The 18,569-nt window shown below is 43.9% G+C and overlaps 1 protein-coding gene across 3 annotated transcripts in view; it reads left to right on the top strand.

The window, feature by feature from the left end:
• nrap (nebulin-related anchoring protein) overlaps positions 1-18,569 on the top strand; it is a 99,768-nt gene that overhangs the window by 38,779 nt on the left and 42,420 nt on the right. For all 3 annotated transcript variants that reach the window (XM_071346973.1, XM_071346972.1, XM_071346971.1), the window contains 11 exons: positions 3,901-4,098; positions 4,482-4,586; positions 4,725-4,823; positions 4,920-5,024; positions 6,372-6,479; positions 6,764-7,075; positions 7,781-7,885; positions 8,561-8,659; positions 15,931-16,035; positions 16,249-16,356; positions 18,421-18,534. In XM_071346973.1, coding sequence (XP_071203074.1) covers positions 3,901-4,098; positions 4,482-4,586; positions 4,725-4,823; positions 4,920-5,024; positions 6,372-6,479; positions 6,764-7,075; positions 7,781-7,885; positions 8,561-8,659; positions 15,931-16,035; positions 16,249-16,356; positions 18,421-18,534 — 1,458 coding nt within the window. The remainder of the gene's footprint in view (positions 1-3,900; positions 4,099-4,481; positions 4,587-4,724; positions 4,824-4,919; positions 5,025-6,371; positions 6,480-6,763; positions 7,076-7,780; positions 7,886-8,560; positions 8,660-15,930; positions 16,036-16,248; positions 16,357-18,420; positions 18,535-18,569) is intronic.

The following is an 18,569-nucleotide window of genomic DNA, read 5'->3' as shown; positions in this document are numbered from 1 at the left end:
TCGCAGACCCATTACGGATGCAGGCAATGAGGCAGTGATCGGTGAGATCTTGATTGAAAACAGCAGAGGTGTGTTTGGAGGGCGAGTTAGTTAGGATGATATCTATGAGGGTGCCCGTGTTTACGGATTCGGGGTTGTATCTAGTAGGTTCATTGATAATTTGTGTGAGATTGAGGGCATCAAGCTTAGATTGTAGGATGGCCGGGGTGTTAAGCATGTCCCAGTTTAGGTCACCTAGTAGCACGAGCTCAGAAGATAGATGGGGGGCAATCAATTCACATATGGTATCGAGGGACCAGAGGGTGGTCTATAGCAAGCGGCAACAGTGAGAGACTTGTTTCTGGAAAGGTACATTTTTAGAAGTAGAAGCTCGAATTGTTTGGGTACAGACTTGGATAGTAATACAGAACTCTGCAGGCTATCTTTGCAGTAGATTGCAACACCGCCCCTTTTGGCAGTTCAATCTTGGCGGAAAATGTCATTGTTAGGGATAGAGATTTCAGGGTTTTTGGTGGTTTTCCTAAGCCAAGATTCAGGATACATGTAGGTAGGGGTAAAGTGACTATGCATAGACAATAAACAGCGAGTAGCAGCAGTGTAAAACAAAGGGGGGGGGGGGGGGGGTCAGTCAATGTAAATAGTCTGAGTGGCCATTTGATTCATTGTTCAGCAGTCATGGCTTGGGGGTAGAAGCTGTTAAGGAGCAACTGGTGCTCTCATGCATGCTTCAGTATTGCTTGCCTTGAAGCGAGCATAAAAGGCATTTAGCTCGTCTGGTAGGCTTGCGTCACTGGGCAGCTCGCAGCTGGGTTTCCATTTGTAGTCCGTAATAGTTTTCAATCCCTGCCGCATCCGACGAGTGTCAGAGCCGGTGTCGTAGGATTCAATCTTAATCCTGTATTGACACTTTGCCTGTTTGATGGTTCGTCTGAGGGCATTGCAGGATTTTTTATAAGCGTCCGGATTAGTGTCCCGCTCCTTGAAAGCGGCAGCTCTAGCCTTATTTTGATGCGGATGTTGCCTGTATTCCATGGCTTCTGGTTGGGATGTGTACGTACAGTCACTGTGGGGATGATGTCGTCAATGCACTTTTTGATGAAGCCGATGACAGAGGTGTTATACTCCTCAATGCCTTTGAATGAATCCTGGAACATATTTCAGTCTGTGCCAGCAAAACAGTCCTGTATCGTAGCACCTGCTTCATCTGACCACTTCCGTATTGAGCGAGTCACTGTTACTTCCTGCTTTAGTTTTTGCTTGTAAGCAGGAATCAGGAGGATAGAATTATGGTCAGATTTGCCAAATGGAGGGAGAGGGAGAGCTAGTAAATAAATAAAATAGTCCTGTATTGATGGTTCGTCGGAGGGCATAGCGTGATTTCTTATAAGCTTCTGGGTTAGAGTCCCGCTCCTTGAAAGCGGCAGCTCTACCCTTTAGCTCGATGCGGATGTTGCCTGTAATCATTGGCTTCTGGTTGGGGTTTGTATGTACAGTCACTGTGGGGTAGACGTCATCGATACACTTATTGATGAAGCCAGTGATTGATGTGGTGTTATACTCCTCAATGCCATCGGAAGAATCCTGGAACATATTCCGGTCTGTGCTAGCAAAACAGTCCTGTATTTTAGAATCTGCTTCATCTGTCTTTTTTTATAGACCGAGTCAATGGGGATTCTTGCCTTAATTTTTGTTTGCAAGAAGGAATCAGGAGGATAGAATTATGGTCAGATTTGTCAAATGGAGGGCGAGGGAGAGCTTTGTACGCGTCTCTGTGTGTGGAGTAAAGTTGGTCTAGAGTTTTTTTCCCACTGTTTGCACATTTAACATACTGGTAGAAATTTGGTTAAACGGATGAGTTTTCCGGCATTAAAGTCCTTGGCCATTGGAGCGCTACCTCTGGATGAGCGTTTCTGTTTACTTATGGCCGTATACAGCTCAATGACTGCGGTCTTAGTGCCAGCATCGGTTTGTGGTGGCATGTAGACAGCTACGAAAAATACAGATACACTTTCTTGGTAAATAGTGTGGTCTACAGCTTATCATGAGATACTCTACCTCAGGCGAGCAAAACCTTGAGACTTCCTTAGATCTCGTGCACCAGCTGTTGTTTACAAATATACACAGACCGCCACCCCTTGTCTTACAAGAGGCCTCTGTTCTATCCTGCCGAAAAAGCTTAAAACCTGCCAGCTGTATGTTATTCAGGTCGTCGTTCAGCTACGACTCGGTGAACCATAAGATATTACAGATAATGTCCCGTTGGTAGGATATTTTATTACTGATTGATTGTACGTTGGCTAATAGGACCGATGGTATAGGTAGATTACCCTCTCGGCGACGGATCCTAACAAGGCACCCAAGTCTTTGTCCACGATACCCGTCTCTTTGTGTACAGTTTAATAAAAACTGAAAAGCTAAAATGTCAATTCATATTCAACCCATTTTGATATGGCAAGCCTAAATAAGTTCAGGAGTAAAAATGTGCTTCACAAGTCACATATTAAGTTGCATGGACTGTGTGCAATAAGTTTTTAATATGATTTCTGAATGACTACCTCATCTCTGTACCCTACACATACAATTATTTGGAAGGTCCCTCAGTCAAGCAGTGAATTTCAAACAAAGATTCAATCACAAAGACCAGGGAGGTTTTTCAGTTCCTTGCAAAGGGCACCTATTGGTAAAAAAAGCAGACATTGAATATCCCTTTGAATATGGTGAAGTTAGTAATTACACTTTGGATGGTATATCAATACACCAAGTCACTACAAAAATACAGGTGTCCTTCCTAACTCAGTTGCCGGAAAGGAAGGAAACCACTCAGGGATTTCACTATGAGGTCAATGGTGACTTTAAAACAGTTACAGAGTTTAATGGCTGTGATAGGAGAAAACTGTATATGTATCATCAACATTGTAGTTAGTTCACAATACGAACCTAAATGACAGAGTGAAAAGAAGGAAGCCTGTACTGAATATAAATATTCAAAACATGTATCCTGTTTGCAGCAAGGTAATACTGCAAAAAATGTGGCAAAGCAATTAACTTTTTGTCCTAAATACAAAGTGATATGTTTGGGGCAAATCCAATACATTACTGAAAACCACACTCCATATTTTCAAGCATAGTGGTAGCTGCATCATGTTATGAGTATGCTTGTAATAATGAAGGACTGGGGAGTTTTTCAGTATAACAAAAATAAACAGATTGGAGCTAAGCAAAATTCTAGAGGAAAACCTGGTTCAGTCTGCTTTCCACCGGACACTGGGAGATGAATTCACCTTTCAGCAGGACAATAACCTAAAACACAAGGCCAAATCTACCCTGGAGTTGCTTCCCTAGAAGACAGTGAATGTTCCTGGGTGGCCGAGTTACAGCTTTGCCTTAAATGTTCTTGAAAATCTATGGAAAGACCTGAAAATGGTTGTCTAGAAATGATCAACAACCAATTTGACAGAGCTTGAATAATCTCTTAAAGACTTCCACAGAAAGACTTACAGCTGTAATCGCTGCTAAAGGTGCTTCTGCAAAGATTTCACTCAGGGGTGTGATATATTTCTGTATTTCATTTTCAATAAATTTGCAAACATTTCTAAAAACATGTTTCACTTTGTCATTATGGGGTATTGTGTGTAGATGGGTGATAGAAAAAATCTATTTAATCCATTTTGAAATGAGGCTGTAACACAACAAAATGTGGAATAAGTCAAGGGGTATAATACTTTCTGAAGGCACTCTAAATTAGTTTTTTTAACAATACTATTGTGAGTTACAGCACACAGTTCACAAAACCCTCGAAATGATGCAGTGTACAAAACACACACACACCAGGACATTCTCAACCTCCTGATTCTCAATCTCCTCCGTCTATCTCTCTGTTATCCACAACAATCCCAACAGATTGAGTACAAGAAGAACTCCAAGGAGAACCAGTCCCATTTCAGCTTGTCCATGGACATGGTCAACCTGAGCCATGCTAAAAAAGCCCAGGCCCTTGCCAGCGACCTGGACTACAGGACCAAGCTCCACCACTACACCATCCTATCCGACGACATCCAAGTACAGCAGGCCAAAAAGGCCTATAACCTGCAGAGCGAGGTGAGGCAGAGAGGGGTGGGCCATGGGCGGCACTGGTGGTGGTGGAGGGTTCTATGTGTGTTTAATAGACTAAAATGAACAGCTTATCCTCTCATGCAGATCGTAGAATTTGAGTGCCAATGTTTAAAGGGGTAATAATCAGAACGCTTTGGTCTTATAATTGAACAGTCATAAGGTATGTTTGAATTGACTTGTGATCTTCCGGGTTGAAGTTAGGTGAGAGGGTCGGGAGAGCAAAGGGAAGGTGAATAGGGATTTAGGAAAATATCTATATGGCTGTTATTCAAGTTAGTGTTTACTATCAAATATGAATGAATTGTGAACTCTCTCTTTTTTGGTCTCACACTCTTTGCCTGTCGCCCTCTTTCTTTCTCACCCCTCAGAATCAATACCGTTCAGATCTGACCTGGATGAAGGGAGTTGGCTGGGAGGCTGATGGATGTCTGAATGTGACACAAGCCAAGAAGGCTGGAGAGCTTCTCAGTGACGTCAGTAAAATAGGGTAGAGCGTGTATGTGTGTGTGTGTGTGTGTGTGTGTGTGTGTGTGTGTGTGTGTGTGTGTGTGTGTTTGTATTATTGTATTTTTTTCTTTAGTGTTGACTCCTCACTTTGTTTCCCCTCACAGAAAAAGTACCGTCAGAAAGCGGACAACGTCAAGTTCACCCAGGTGGCCGATACTCCCTCTATCAAACACGCCAAGAAGAGCCAGGAACTGCAGAGCAAGGTGAGGTTGGATGTTCATTTGCTATAACCCTGTCCTGCTCTTTTCTTCTGGCTGTATTCAGTCGGCTTGTGTTTGATTGGCTATTTCTCTCGTCAGCTAACGTATAAGGCGGGCAACGAGCAGATGATGCACAGGTACACCATGGATAAAGATGAGCCACTCTTCAGGCAGGCCAAAGCCAATGCAGACCTCCTCAGTGGGGTAAGGACTCTGGCAGACTACATACTATTAGTTAATTTTAGTATACTGTAAACAAACGGTATCCTTTCAGTTGAGCATACTAGCGCTTTGCCTGTCTACCGGAAGTTGATGCTGTTGCTATGCAACTTCTTGCTAGCTTGTTACTAGCTAGACATTTTACAATTTCAGGTGTGTTTGTAAATTCAATCTGGAGTGCCAGAGTGCGTTCAGAGTGCGCTCTGGGCGTTTGTAAATCCAAAGCGTTGTCAGATTGTCCATCGTAAATTCTGAACGTTTTGCTCTCAGAGCACATCACTGGATGCTCTGGCCGAGGAGTACGGCAGTCAAGCACCCAAGCTAACGTTGGCTAGCTTGCTAGCTATTTCCAGACATAAATGAGAGAACAACTCACTCTGACCATTTTACTCACCCTAACAGAGCTGGTTAGGCTGTTTTAATGTTATCCAGAGCGTTGGTGACTGTAACTGCTGCTGGCAACAATTTAATTATTCTCTTTTTTGCTGACGTTTACTGACACCGGCCATATATTCAAAGGGTGTTGAGCGTTCGTAAATTCATCAGTTATTCTGCACTCTGGCTCACTCAGACGAGAGTACTCTGAAATCGGAGTAGATAGACAGAATTAACCATGTCCATTGAGAACGACTATACCACTTAGCTAAGAATGACATGAATAATCAAGTCAATAAACGTTGGGTAGTTCGATTATAGTTAATATACTGCCTGGCAAGTTAACTGTATTAGTAGCAAACTAACATTAGATAACTAGCTAACATACCGGTACGTACTGCTGTTTTTGGATGCCAGGAAGATTAGCTTACGTTACGGCGTTAGCTAATGGGGATCCTGATAAAAATTAACATACTGATGTAATGCTATGCGGTTCATAAGGATAGCGTAGCTAACACATTTTCAGTCAACATATAACGTAACTTATTTGGAAAGTCATTACTTTATTACATTGCTCAAAATGTTCTTAACATTTGTCATAATTAGTGAAAGCAATGAATTTGTATCCACTCTCGTCGGACTTTGGCCGCATCATTTCTGCCATTTTCTTAAAATCTGAAAACGTTGTGAAGCCATGCCCATTTTCAGAAGAATTGCATTATGGGCCCTAAAAGCACAGAAATAGTGTCCACTGCTTGTATTCTTCGTATTTTGGTACGACATCCGGGAACATTTGGCATGTTAACTGTATCCATACTATGGACAATAAGCATATAATATACTCAATTTACAACAAACAGTGTGGTTAGTATGACTATTCAAACACAGCTCTGGGCAATTTACAATTCATGTCTGTCTTTTAACATGTTCCATCATTCGATCTTGTTCTCATTTCAGAAAGTGTATAAGAGTAGCTGGGAGCAACAGCGAGAGAAGGGCTTTGAGTTGCGCATGGACTCCTTGTCCATCCTCACAGCCAAGGCTAAGAGAGACCTGGCCAGTAACGTGAGTTACCCCCTTAATGTATTCGTTAACCTTTATTTGACCAGGTACCAGGCATAGCACTATGCTAAGTATCTATGTGACTCACAGAAATGCATTGATACAAGAACAGCAACAACATAATCACAAATGCTAATTTTAAGTAGGATGTGGTTGGTCAAAATATTAATCAGAAAGGGTATGGTTGGCAGGGATTAGTCCCAGAAGTTAGTGTTAGGGATGGGGCTAAATGTCATTTTCAAGGATCTCTTCTAACGGCCACTAATGACAAATCTCTGACTGGCCAGGTGAAATACAAGGAGAAGTATGAGCAGACTAAGGGGAAGATGATTGGGGTGAAGACGGTCACTGACGACTCTCAGATGGCGCATTCGGCTGTGGCCACCCGGTTGCAGAGTGATCGCCATTACAGAAAGGAGTACGAGGACACTAAAACCAAGCATAGTGCCTCTTTGGACATGTTGACCATGACCCACGCCAAGAAGGCCCAGGATCTGGCAACTGAGACCAACTACAGGACCTTCCTGCACAAGTACACAACCCTGCCCGGCGACATGAAGGTGGCCTGGGCCAAGAAGGCCTACGGACTACTGAGTGATGTAAGTTTTACCTGCCGGAACTACATTTCCCAGCATTCTCAGTCACGTAAGTCTAAGGCGATAGGCTGCATTCACAGCAAATCGGAGTAATAGTAAATATAAATCCCGACTTTGAAAAAACGCTCACGCCAGCTTCCAAGTCGTACATACAAGTTGGAAACTCTCTGGTCCCTGACTTTCCCTATATGCTGAATGCTGACGTAACCTATTACCACAGAAATGACAACATTTTTTGGCAGTTAAATATAACAAAACATATATTTTTTTACAATCGATTTGTTTTTTTTAACACCATAATTTGATTGCGAGCCGCGTGATAGCTGTACTTTTAGATTATGTTTGCTGTAGCTAGTTAGTCGTTAGCGTTCTAAACTAGTTTGAAGCAAGTGAAAGCTCCCAAGTTGTGGCTCCAAGTTGACAATCGTTCCTCTGATTACACCGATAGGGCATGAATGCAGCATCAGACTAAAGCACCAGGAATGTCTGCTAGCATTTCTCTCTTTTACCCTAAATACAGATATTATATCATAGATGTTGAAGGTTATTTACATATGGACATTTTACAGATAGAATGCACCTTTAATGGAATTGTATTTAATGTATTAATTAACTTAACATGTGTTTAACCAGGCAAGTCAGTTAAGAACAAATGAGTATTTAAAATGACGAACTGGCATGAGAGCTGTTCCTTGTTTGTGTATTCAGAAACAGTACAGGTCGGATCGGAACTGGATGAAGGGCGTGGGCTGGGTGGCGGCAGATTTCCTGGATGTGATACAAGCAAAGAAGGCTGGCGAGCTCGTTAGCGAGGTAACATTTAAATCCTTAACCTAGAAAAGAATGCTCAATCTTAGGTCAAAGACAATGAGGTCTTTGTTCACAGCTGGAAATACAAAGTTGCACCAAACTTAAACACTTGATATAAAGGGGAATAGAGGACACACTGTATGACTGGGTTAAGAATCATACTTTCATACTTAAGTCGACTATATATGACGCTAAGTATATAGCTGAAGTCGGAAGTTTACATACACTTAGGTTGAATTATTAAAACTCGTTTTTCAACAACTCCACAAATTTCTTGTTAACAAACTATAGTTTTGGCAAGTCGGTTATCTACTTTGTGCATGACACAAGTCATTTTCCCAACATTTGTTTACAGACAGATTATTTCACTTAATCACAATTCCAGTGGGTCAGAAGTTTAAATACACTAAGTTGACTGTGCCTTTAAACAGCTTGGAAAAATTACAGAAAATGTCATGGCTTTAGAAGCTTCTGATAGGCTAATTGACATTTGAGTCAATTGGAGGTGTACCTGTGGTAGAGTTCTTTTGGACCCAGCCTACCTCTTATTTGCTTTAACGTCTTATTTTATTGTTTTACTGTAAAGTGTGTTTAAATATTAAATGCATTTTTAATACAGTTAGATTTGATTTAATTTACTCTTCATTTCACATACTGTGCTTTATCTGTGTTTTCTAGAAAAAGTACCGTCAACATGTCAGCGATCTGAAGTTCACCAGCGTGGAGAACACTCCCGAGATGGTCCAGGCCAAACTCAGCAACAAACTGGCCCTAGACGTAAGCCCACCAGTCATCTATACATAGCTGTTCAAAAGCGACACTACTTAAACTCTGGGCGGTTGCTTTGGACCCGATAACACATGTGCACTAACTCCGTCTATTAAGGTAAAAAAATATATAAATAAATGACATACCATTCATAACCTACAGCGATTTCCTTTTTGGAATCGAACTCAAATCTTACTGCTGGCAATGCCATAAGCATGCCACCCCCCTCTTCCCACAGGCTATTTATTATGCATTATGAATATAATCAATGAGGTCAAGCTCAGCAAAAAAATTAACTGGTCATCTTAAGGCAATGCATTTGTTTATCCATTGAAATGACATCACTTGGTACTCATTCTGCTTAGGTGCGGTTGCTTAATTTCATTATTTTACAATGGGAAAAGTGAATGGGGACAACGGTTGGAATTTCTCGCCTGTCTGTTATTTCTTTTTAAACAAACTCAATAACATCGTCGGTCGTCCTGGGAAAGACGCGTCGTTAAAAGATTTGTAAACATCTGCTTGCAGTTCTGAGCCAAATGTGATACTAAGGAGATCCTGAGGGAAATCGATGAGTATCAACAGCTTTATGCTATGGAGGAACAACATACTCTATCGTGGAAAGATCCGGCTACCTCACAAAATAACTCTAACCCTACAAAAATAGAAAGGCAGATGAATCTACAGACACTGACGATTTACTTACCTTTTGAAGTAGAGGCGAGTGTTCTTGGTGGAATCCATGCAACACTTGAAAAGTTGTGTGAGGAGGTATCAGGGCTGAGGGGGAGTTTGGGGTTTAGCCAGAGTGAAATTCTCACGTTCCAAGGAGAGGACATGGCACTCACAGCCAAGGTAAAAACCCTCGATTCCAACATGGATTGTCTACTCAGGGAAAACATGATGATGAGGGAGTCGCTACTAGACATACAAACCCGTAGCATGCGTGACGTGAAAATCTAATATTTTGGGGGGATTCCTGAGGACGCATCAAATAATCCAGAGGGGGCAATCAGAGAGTTCGTGCAATCTACCTCGCAACTTCCTATAGAGACTGTAAACAAGGTGGCTCAGTGTCGACAAGACCAACGCAAAATTTGAACATGACCAACAAAAGGAGCTGATCTAAAGCAGGGCTTAAAGGGACCAAATTCATTACCAATTTCCAAGGGAGATAAACGAACGTCGTAAGAGGCTGTATCCTGTACAGAGGGAGAGAGGTAAGCGTGCCTTTCTCATTGTGGACAAACTCTTTATAGATGGACAGCTCTTCCCGAGACTGCTCCATAACACCGTGGCTGTACTAAGGTTACGGAAAAAAATTGAAACTGTACAAATATTTGAACACTATGAACTTTATCAGCACGCATACTCAATTACATACACGCTTACACATACGAACACTCGATCGCTCTCTCTTTATTGTGAAACTTTTCAAAAATGTAATATGTTTGTCTGTCTGTCTACATGTTGATATATGTTTAACAAGCAAGGGGAAGATATCAGAACAGGGACGTTGGGGAAAGTAACATATTGTATGGGATACATTTGTACTGTAGTGAAGCCGTCTCTATAGTAATGCAAGGTCTCTTTCATGATCATGTGAAACGTCAATTGCTATGGAAATGCTGGGATGTGTTTTTCTCTGAAAATGTTGTTAAATGTAATTATGATGCATCTATGATGGTGATACGATATGGATTACAAGTATCATCCTCAACAATGCAAATTGTCTGGGTAATTATGTATTTGGACATCACACCAACAAGGCAGAGTTCATCTCAGCCTATGCTTCCCTCCAGTCCCTCGACTTCTTGGCACTGACGGAAACATGGATTACCACTGATAACACTGCTACTCCTACTGCTCTCTCCTCGTCTGCCCACGTGTTCTCGCACACCCCGAGAGCTTCTGGTCAGCGGGGTGGTGGCACTGGGATCCTCATCTCTCCCAAGTGGACATTCTCTCTTTCTCCCCTGACCCATCTGTCTATCGCCTCCTTTGAATTCCATGCTGTCACAGTTACCAGCCCTTTCAAGCTTAACATCCTTATCATTTATCGCCCTCCAGGTTCCCTTGGAGAGTTCATCAATGAGCTTGACGCCCTGATAAGTTCCTTTCCTGAGGATGGCTCACCTCTCACAGTTCTGGGTGACTTTAACCTCCCCACGTCTACCTTTGACTCATTCCTCTCTGCCTCCTTCTTTCCACTCCTCTCCTCTTTTGACCTCACCCTCTCACCTTCCCCCCCTACTCACAAGGCAGGCAATACGCTTGACCTCATCTTTACTAGATGCTGTTCTTCCACTAATCTCATTGCAACTCCCCTCCAAGTCTCCGACCACTACCTTGTATCCTTTTCCCTCTCGCTCTCATCCAACACTTCCCACACTGCCCCTACTCGGATGGTATCGCGCCGTCCCAACCTTCGCTCTCTCTCCCCCGCTACTCTCTCCTCTTCCATCCTATCATCTCTTCCCTCTGCTCAAACCTTCTCCAACCTATCTCCTGATTCTGCCTCCTCAACCCTCCTCTCCTCCCTTTCTGCATCCTTTGACTCTCTATGTCCCCTATCCTCCAGGCCGGCTCGGTCCTCCCCTCCTGCTCCGTGGCTCGACGACTCATTGCGAGCTCACAGAACAGGGCTCCGGGCAGCCGAGCGGAAATGGAGGAAAACTCGCCTCCCTGCGGACCTGGCATCCTTTCACTCCCTCCTCTCTACATTCTCCTCTTCTGTCTCTGCTGCTAAAGCCAATTTCTACCACTCTAAATTCCAAGCATCTGCCTCTAACCCTAGGAAGCTCTTTGCCACCTTCTCCTCCCTCCTGAATCCTCCTCCCCCTCCTCCCCCCTCCTCCCTCTCTGCTGATGACTTCGTCAACCATTTTGAAATGAAGGTCGACGACATCCGATCCTCGTTTGCTAAGTCAAACAACACCGCTGGTTCTGCTCACACTGCCCTACCCTGTGCTTTGACCTCTTTCTCCCCTCTCTCTCCAGATGAAATCTCGCGTCTTGTGACGGCCGGCCGCCCAACAACCTGCCTGCTTGACCCTATCCCCTCCTCTCTTCTCCAGACCATTTCCGGAGACCTTCTCCCTTACCTCACCTCGCTCATCAACTCATCCTTGACCGCTGGCTACGTCCCTTCCGTCTTCAAGAGAGCGAGAGTTGCACCCCTTCTGAAAAAACCTACACTCGATCCCTCCGATGTCAACAACTACAGACCAGTATCCCTTCTTTCTTTTCTCTCCAAAACTCTTGAACGTGCCGTCCTTGGCCAGCTCTCCTGCTATCTCTCTCAGAATGACCTTCTTGATCCAAATCAGTCAGGTTTCAAGACTAGTCATTCAACTGAGACTGCTCTTCTCTGTGTCACGGAGGCGCTCCGCACTGCTAAAGCTAACTCTCTCTCCTCTGCTCTCATCCTTCTAGACCTATCGGCTGCCTTTGATACTGTGAACCATCAGATCCTCCTCTCCACCCTCTCCGAGCTGGGCATCTCCGGCGCGGCCCACGCTTGGATTGCGTCCTACCTGACAGGTCGCTCCTACCAGGTGGCGTGGCGAGGATCTGTCTCCGCACCACGTGCTCTCACCACTGGTGTCCCCCAGGGCTCTGTTCTAGGCCCTCTCCTATTCTCGCTATACACCAAGTCACTTGGCTCTGTCATATCCTCACATGGTCTCTCCTATCATTGCTATGCAGACGACACACAATTAATCTTCTCCTTTCCCCCCTCTGATAACCAGGTGGTGAATCGCATCTCTGCATGTCTGGCAGACATATCAGTGTGGATGACGGATCACCACCTCAAGTTGAACCTCGGCAAGACGGAGCTGCTCTTCCTCCCGGGGAAGGACTGCCCGTTCCATGATCTCGCCATCACGGTTGACAACTCCATTGTGTCCTCCTCCCAGAGTGCTAAGAACCTTGGCGTGATCCTGGACAACACCCTGTCGTTCTCAACTAACATCAAGGCGGTGACCCGTTCCTGTAGGTTCATGCTCTACAACATTCGCAGAGTACGACCCTGCCTCACGCAGGAAGCGGCGCAGGTCCTAATCCAGGCACTTGTCATCTCCCGTCTGGATTACTGCAACTCGCTGTTGGCTGGGCTCCCTGCCTGTGCCATTAAACCCCTACAACTCATCCAGAACGCCGCAGCCCGTCTGGTGTTCAACTTTCCCAAGTTCTCTCACGTCACCCCGCTCCTCCGCTCTCTCCACTGGCTTCCAGTTGAAGCTCGCATCCGCTACAAGACCATGGTGCTTGCCTACGGAGCTGTGAGGGGAACGGCACCTCCGTACCTTCAGGCTCTGATCAGGCCCTACACCCAAACAAGGGCACTGCGTTCATCCACCTCTGGCCTGCTCGCCTCCCTACCTCTGAGGAAGTACAGTTCCCGCTCAGCCCAGTCAAAACTGTTCGCTGCTCTGGCACCCCAATGGTGGAACAAACTCCCTCACGACGCCAGGTCAGCGGAGTCAATCACCACCTTCCGGAGACACCTGAAACCCCACCTCTTTAAGGAATACCTAGGATAGGATAAAGTAATCCTTCTAAACCCCCCCCCCCTTAAAAGAGTTAGATGCACTATTGTAAAGTGGTTGTTCCACTGGATATCATAAGGTGAATGCACCAATTTGTAAGTCGCTCTGGATAAGAGCGTCTGCTAAATGACTTAAATGTAAATGTAATGTAAACGTTATAGCCTTACTCATATACGGACGTACACACTCTCACTAAATCACATCCAATATCATACACATAAACCTACTGTAATGAACACAAGGGGAGACAGAGAGCTGGTTTCAAGCGCAGGGCGCAGCAGGTGTTTATTGTAAAGATTTTAAAAAATTAAGGAGAGCCGCACAGTCTAGGAGCTCAGATGCAAAAAAAAAAATGATGTCCAACGTTTCGACAGACAATCTCTCTTCATCAGGGTACAATGACAAACACTGCGGGGTGACTCATTTATATAGTGTCAAAAGACACACACAGGTGTCTGTAATCATTGCCAGGTGTGGCCTGATATCATTGGTTAATTCTTATATATTAAAATAGCATACAAAAAAAAACATAAATGGATAGCGTACGATCACAGATACAATTTGGCTACATAAGCCTACAAACACTGACAATAGCAAAATCACAATAATGGCTACAGATCAAAGTCTACATTGAGACTGAAGGGAGCAAGGGTCTTTAAATTAAATATCCAGGCAGCCTCTCGTTTTAACAATAAATTGTCGAGGTCACCCCCTCTCCTAGGGACGGTGACATGTTCCATGCCAATATAACGTAGAGACAAAATCGAGTGGCTTGCTTCCAAAAAGTGGACCGCAACTGGGTAAGTCGAGTTTTTGCACCTAATGGTGCTATGATTCTCCGAGATACAAACTTTTAATTCATGCTTTTATTTAGGATTTTATTGAAATGGATAACACGATTGAAGAGAAACGCACAGCTCTGCAAGGAGCTGTTAATGATGATGGCATATTCAATGAACTGATGAAAACTAACCAAGCGCTCCAGGACAAGTCGTCTACAGAAATAAAGGAACTAAGACAAAAAAAACAAGGCCGAGGACAAAGTCTACTTCTGGAGAAACCCTGACAAAAGAGGTCCTGCTTCTCCTCGCCATGACAGACGCAGGAGGGTTGCCGCTTACTTCTATCCACCCCCGTCTGACCAAAGCTCTACAACCAGCACCTCATCTGCTTCCAGTGCCAGCTTTTCATCCAACGAGAGACTGGGCCGACGGAAGGGCAGAGGTGGCCGCGGGCATGCGCACCGACGAGATGCCGCACCCGACGGGGTAAGAAGAAACGACTACCAGAGGCAGAGGGGACCGTTCATACGTGTTTTTCATTTCTCAAGCAAGATATTGAACCCTGCCCATGTCTCCTTGCTAAATAAAGACACGGTTGTTCAGATGAGCTAGCCAACAACACAGCTAACACAAACTTCAAACTGAAGCTGGAAAGAATGCAAACTAGATACACTTAATTTCGTTTAATCTTTTTTTCAATTGACATTTCTTTGTATATATCCATAAAAATCATGCCAGCTGATTCTTGATTTCGACTGGCTGAGAAACATTGCCTGCCTCTCTCGTCCCGACACGTTCATCACTATGGGACAGTTGGAGATAGAATCTGAATATTCAAACAATGTTACAAATGTTGGAGAGACCGACAGCAAGGTTTATACAAATCTCCGCTGTTGAAAACGTCATGTTTGTCAAAAAAAACGTGAGATAATGTCTACATGATTTTTATATTGGAGATCAAGTTTCTAACTTCCCGGCCTGGGCTGATGAGACAGTGGATTGCGCTGTCAGATGGAACAGAGTAAATAGGCATTTTAACATCATACATTTAGCCGGTCATAGCTATAACCGGTGATAACGTGTGGAATAAACAATCAGCATTCAGGATTAGACCCACCGTTGTACAAATCAATATAAATACCATCGCTCTGACATGTTCGACCCCTTGCACCAGGTTCAGCAATATACCTGTCCAAAATCAGCTCGCTTGGGGTGGCGATATCTGAGCTGTCCTCAAAAATGTGCGGCAAAGTGCCAATTTAAAGCAGCGCAAGTGGGGACATTTAACACTAACACGGAACCCAAACCCTACACCAAACGCGATCACGACACACAGGCTAAAATATCAAAACAAAATCTGAACCAATGATATTAAATTGGGGACAGGTCGAAAAGCATTAAACATGTATGTCAATTTAGCCAGTTAGCTTGCACTTGCTAGCTAATTTGTCCTGGGATATAAATATTGAGTTGTTATTTTACCTGAAATGGATTTTGTTGAAGCCATCTCGAACTATTTGGACTGCAAACATATTTATCAAAACAGGATGCATTCTACTGTTGCTATTATTAGTTACTGTATCCTATTTAATAAACGGTATCAATCCACAATGGACTAGGACAATAATATTCCGTGCCCTCCAGCCGAATTGTAGTTGATGATAACTCAAAGACCTTCAATAGCGTACAAAACTTGAGACAACCGCATGCATAATTAAGCCATGAAAAACGTTGATTGGCCAGTGAATGGTCAAGCCCTCATCACACTTACAACTTGTTTATTTGATCAAAGCCCAGCCATTTTGCGCTGCCCGCTGTGAAAATAGCAACAACAAAGAATTATAGCCCTGAACATGTCATTTCTCACAGACAAGAAAATGTATCATTCGTTGTAGGACTGTACAATAGTTTTGTGATCACAACAAGGTTGACCTGTGTTTTTCAGAGGCTGTACAGGGAAAAGGGGGAACATATCAAGCACAACTACACACTCTCTGGAGATCTGCCTGAACACGTGCAGGCCAAGCTCAATGCCATGAACATCAGTGAGGTCAGTACCCGACACACATTTTTTCACTCCTGCAAAGATGAATAACGAATAGAGTGCTGCCTATTCATCTATCCATTGATCCATTAAGTTACCCGTTTTCTCACTTGGTTTTGCAGAGAAATCAAGCAAATGTGGATCGTTTTTTTCTGATTACCTATCGTTGGATCCATTTGTGCCGGTAGTTTACGGACTCTGACTTTTTTGTGTTGGCAGACCCGCTATAAGGAGTCGTGGACTAAAATCAGAGATGGTGGCTACAAGCTCCGTTTAGATGCCATTCCCTTCCAGTCAGCCAAAGCATCTGGGAACATACTTAGTAATGTGAGTTTGATTTTACATCATATATATAATGTTATTATATTGCATATAAAGAAAGACCATGAAAACTGTCAACAAATTTTTTCATGAATTAATGCTGTATATATTTTCGAGTGCATTCGGAAAGTTCACTTTTTCCACATTTTGTTACTTTACAGCCTTATTCTAAAATGGATTAAATACATGTTTTCACACACAATACTCCATATTGACAAAGTGAAAACAGGTTACTTATTTACATAAGTATTCCGACCTTTTGCTATGAGACTCGAAATTGAGCTTTTGCCATGAGACTTTAACTTGATTGGAGTCGTAAATTAAATTGATTGGACATGATTTGGAAAGGCACACACCTGTCTATAAGTTCCAACAGTTGATAGTGCATGTTAGAGAATAAAACAAGATAGAATGAATTGTTCGTGGAGCTCCGAGACAGGATTGTGTCGAGGCACAGATTTGGGGAAGGGTACAAAAAACTTCTGCAGCATTGAAGATCCCCAAGAACACAGTGGCCTCCATCGTTCTTAAATGGAAGAAGTTTGGAACCACCAAGACTCTTCCTAGAGCTGGCCACCCGGAAAAACTGAGCAATCGGGGTAGAAGGGCCTTGGTTGCAAGAACCTGATGGTCATTCTGACAGAGTTCCTCTGTGGAGATGGGAGAACTTTCCTGCAGGACAACCATCTCTGCAGCACTCCACCAAATCAGGCTTTTATGGAAGAGTGATTAGGACCTCAGACTGGTGCGAAGGTTCACCTTCCAACAGGACAACGACCCTAAGCACACAGCCAAGACAACGCCGGAGTGTCTTCGGGAAAAGTCTCTGAATGTCCTTTAGTGGCCCAGCCAGAGCCCAAACTTAAATCCAATCGAGCATCTCTGGAGAGACCTGAACATAGCTGTGCAGCGACACTCCCCATCCAACCTGACAGAGCTTGAGAAGAACTGCAGAGAAGAATGGGAGAAGCTCCCCAAATACAGGTGTGCCAAGCTTGAAGCATCATACTCAAGAAGACTCGAGGCTGTATTCACTGCCAAAGATGCTTCATCAAAGTAATGAGTAAAAGGTTTTAATACTTATGTAAATGGGATATTTCAGTTTTTTATTTTGAATACATTTGCAAAAAAATCTAAACCTGTTTTTGCTTTGTCATACTTGGGTATTGTATGTAGATTGACGAGTTAAAAATACTATGTAATCCATTTTAGAATAAGGCTGAAACTGTCGGGTATGAAGGGAAGACCCAGATGCAGACCACGTCAAACAATAGTTTAATATTCCAACAGGGGCAGGCAATAGACAGGTCAAGGCAGGCAGGGGTCAGTAAACCAGAGGTGGGGCAACGGTACCGGACAGCAGGCAGGGTCAGGGTCAGGCAATAGACAGGTCAAGGCAGGCAGGGGTCAGTAAACCAGAGGTGGGGCAACGGTACCGGACAGCAGGCAGGGTCAGGGTCAGGCAATAGACAGGTCAAGGCAGGCAGGGGTCAGTAAACCAGAGGTGGGGCAACGGTACCGGACAGCAGGCAGGGTCAGGGTCAGGCAATAGACAGGTCAAGGCAGGCAGGGGTCAGTAACCAGAGGTGGGGCAACGGTACCGGGCGGCAGGCAGGCTCAGGGGGAGGCAGAGTGGTCAGTCAGGCGGGCTCAGAGTCAGGACAGGCAAGGGTCAAAACCAGGAGGGTGAGAAAAGAGAGACCGGAAAAGCAGGAGCTGAGACACAAAACGCTGGTTGACTTGAACAGACAAGACAAACTGACAACAGACAGAGAACACAGGTCTAAATACACAGGGGATAAAGGGAAGATGGGCGACACCTGGAGGGAGTGGAGACAATAACGAAGACAGGTGAAACAGATCAGGGTGTGACAGAAACGTAACTAAATGGGTCTGAATACATTAAGAATGCGCTGTACATGTATATTTTATTTTGGGTGAAATTTGATTCCAGACGATATCATTTAAAAGCATTATTTAAATGCGTATTTCCAAAGTGATCCTCTCTGTGAAACATCTGAACACACAGTACATAAAACATACTGTACGTATATAAAACATTTGTTATAGCACAAGTACAAGGAGCAGTTTGAAAAGACCAAGGGGCATATGATTGGAATGAAGGGACTGGAGAGCGACATGAACATGTCTCACTCTGTGAATGCCAGCAAACTGCAGAGTGACGTGAGTACCAGCTCAACATGAGCAATGGGTTTGTA

The sequence above is a fragment of the Salvelinus alpinus genome, chromosome 17 (genome assembly GCF_045679555.1).
Source record: "Salvelinus alpinus chromosome 17, SLU_Salpinus.1, whole genome shotgun sequence".
Lineage (NCBI taxonomy): Eukaryota > Metazoa > Chordata > Actinopteri > Salmoniformes > Salmonidae > Salvelinus > Salvelinus alpinus.
The sequence above is the reverse complement of the archived record's forward strand: the minus strand, read 5'-3'. Positions and strand labels throughout refer to the sequence as shown.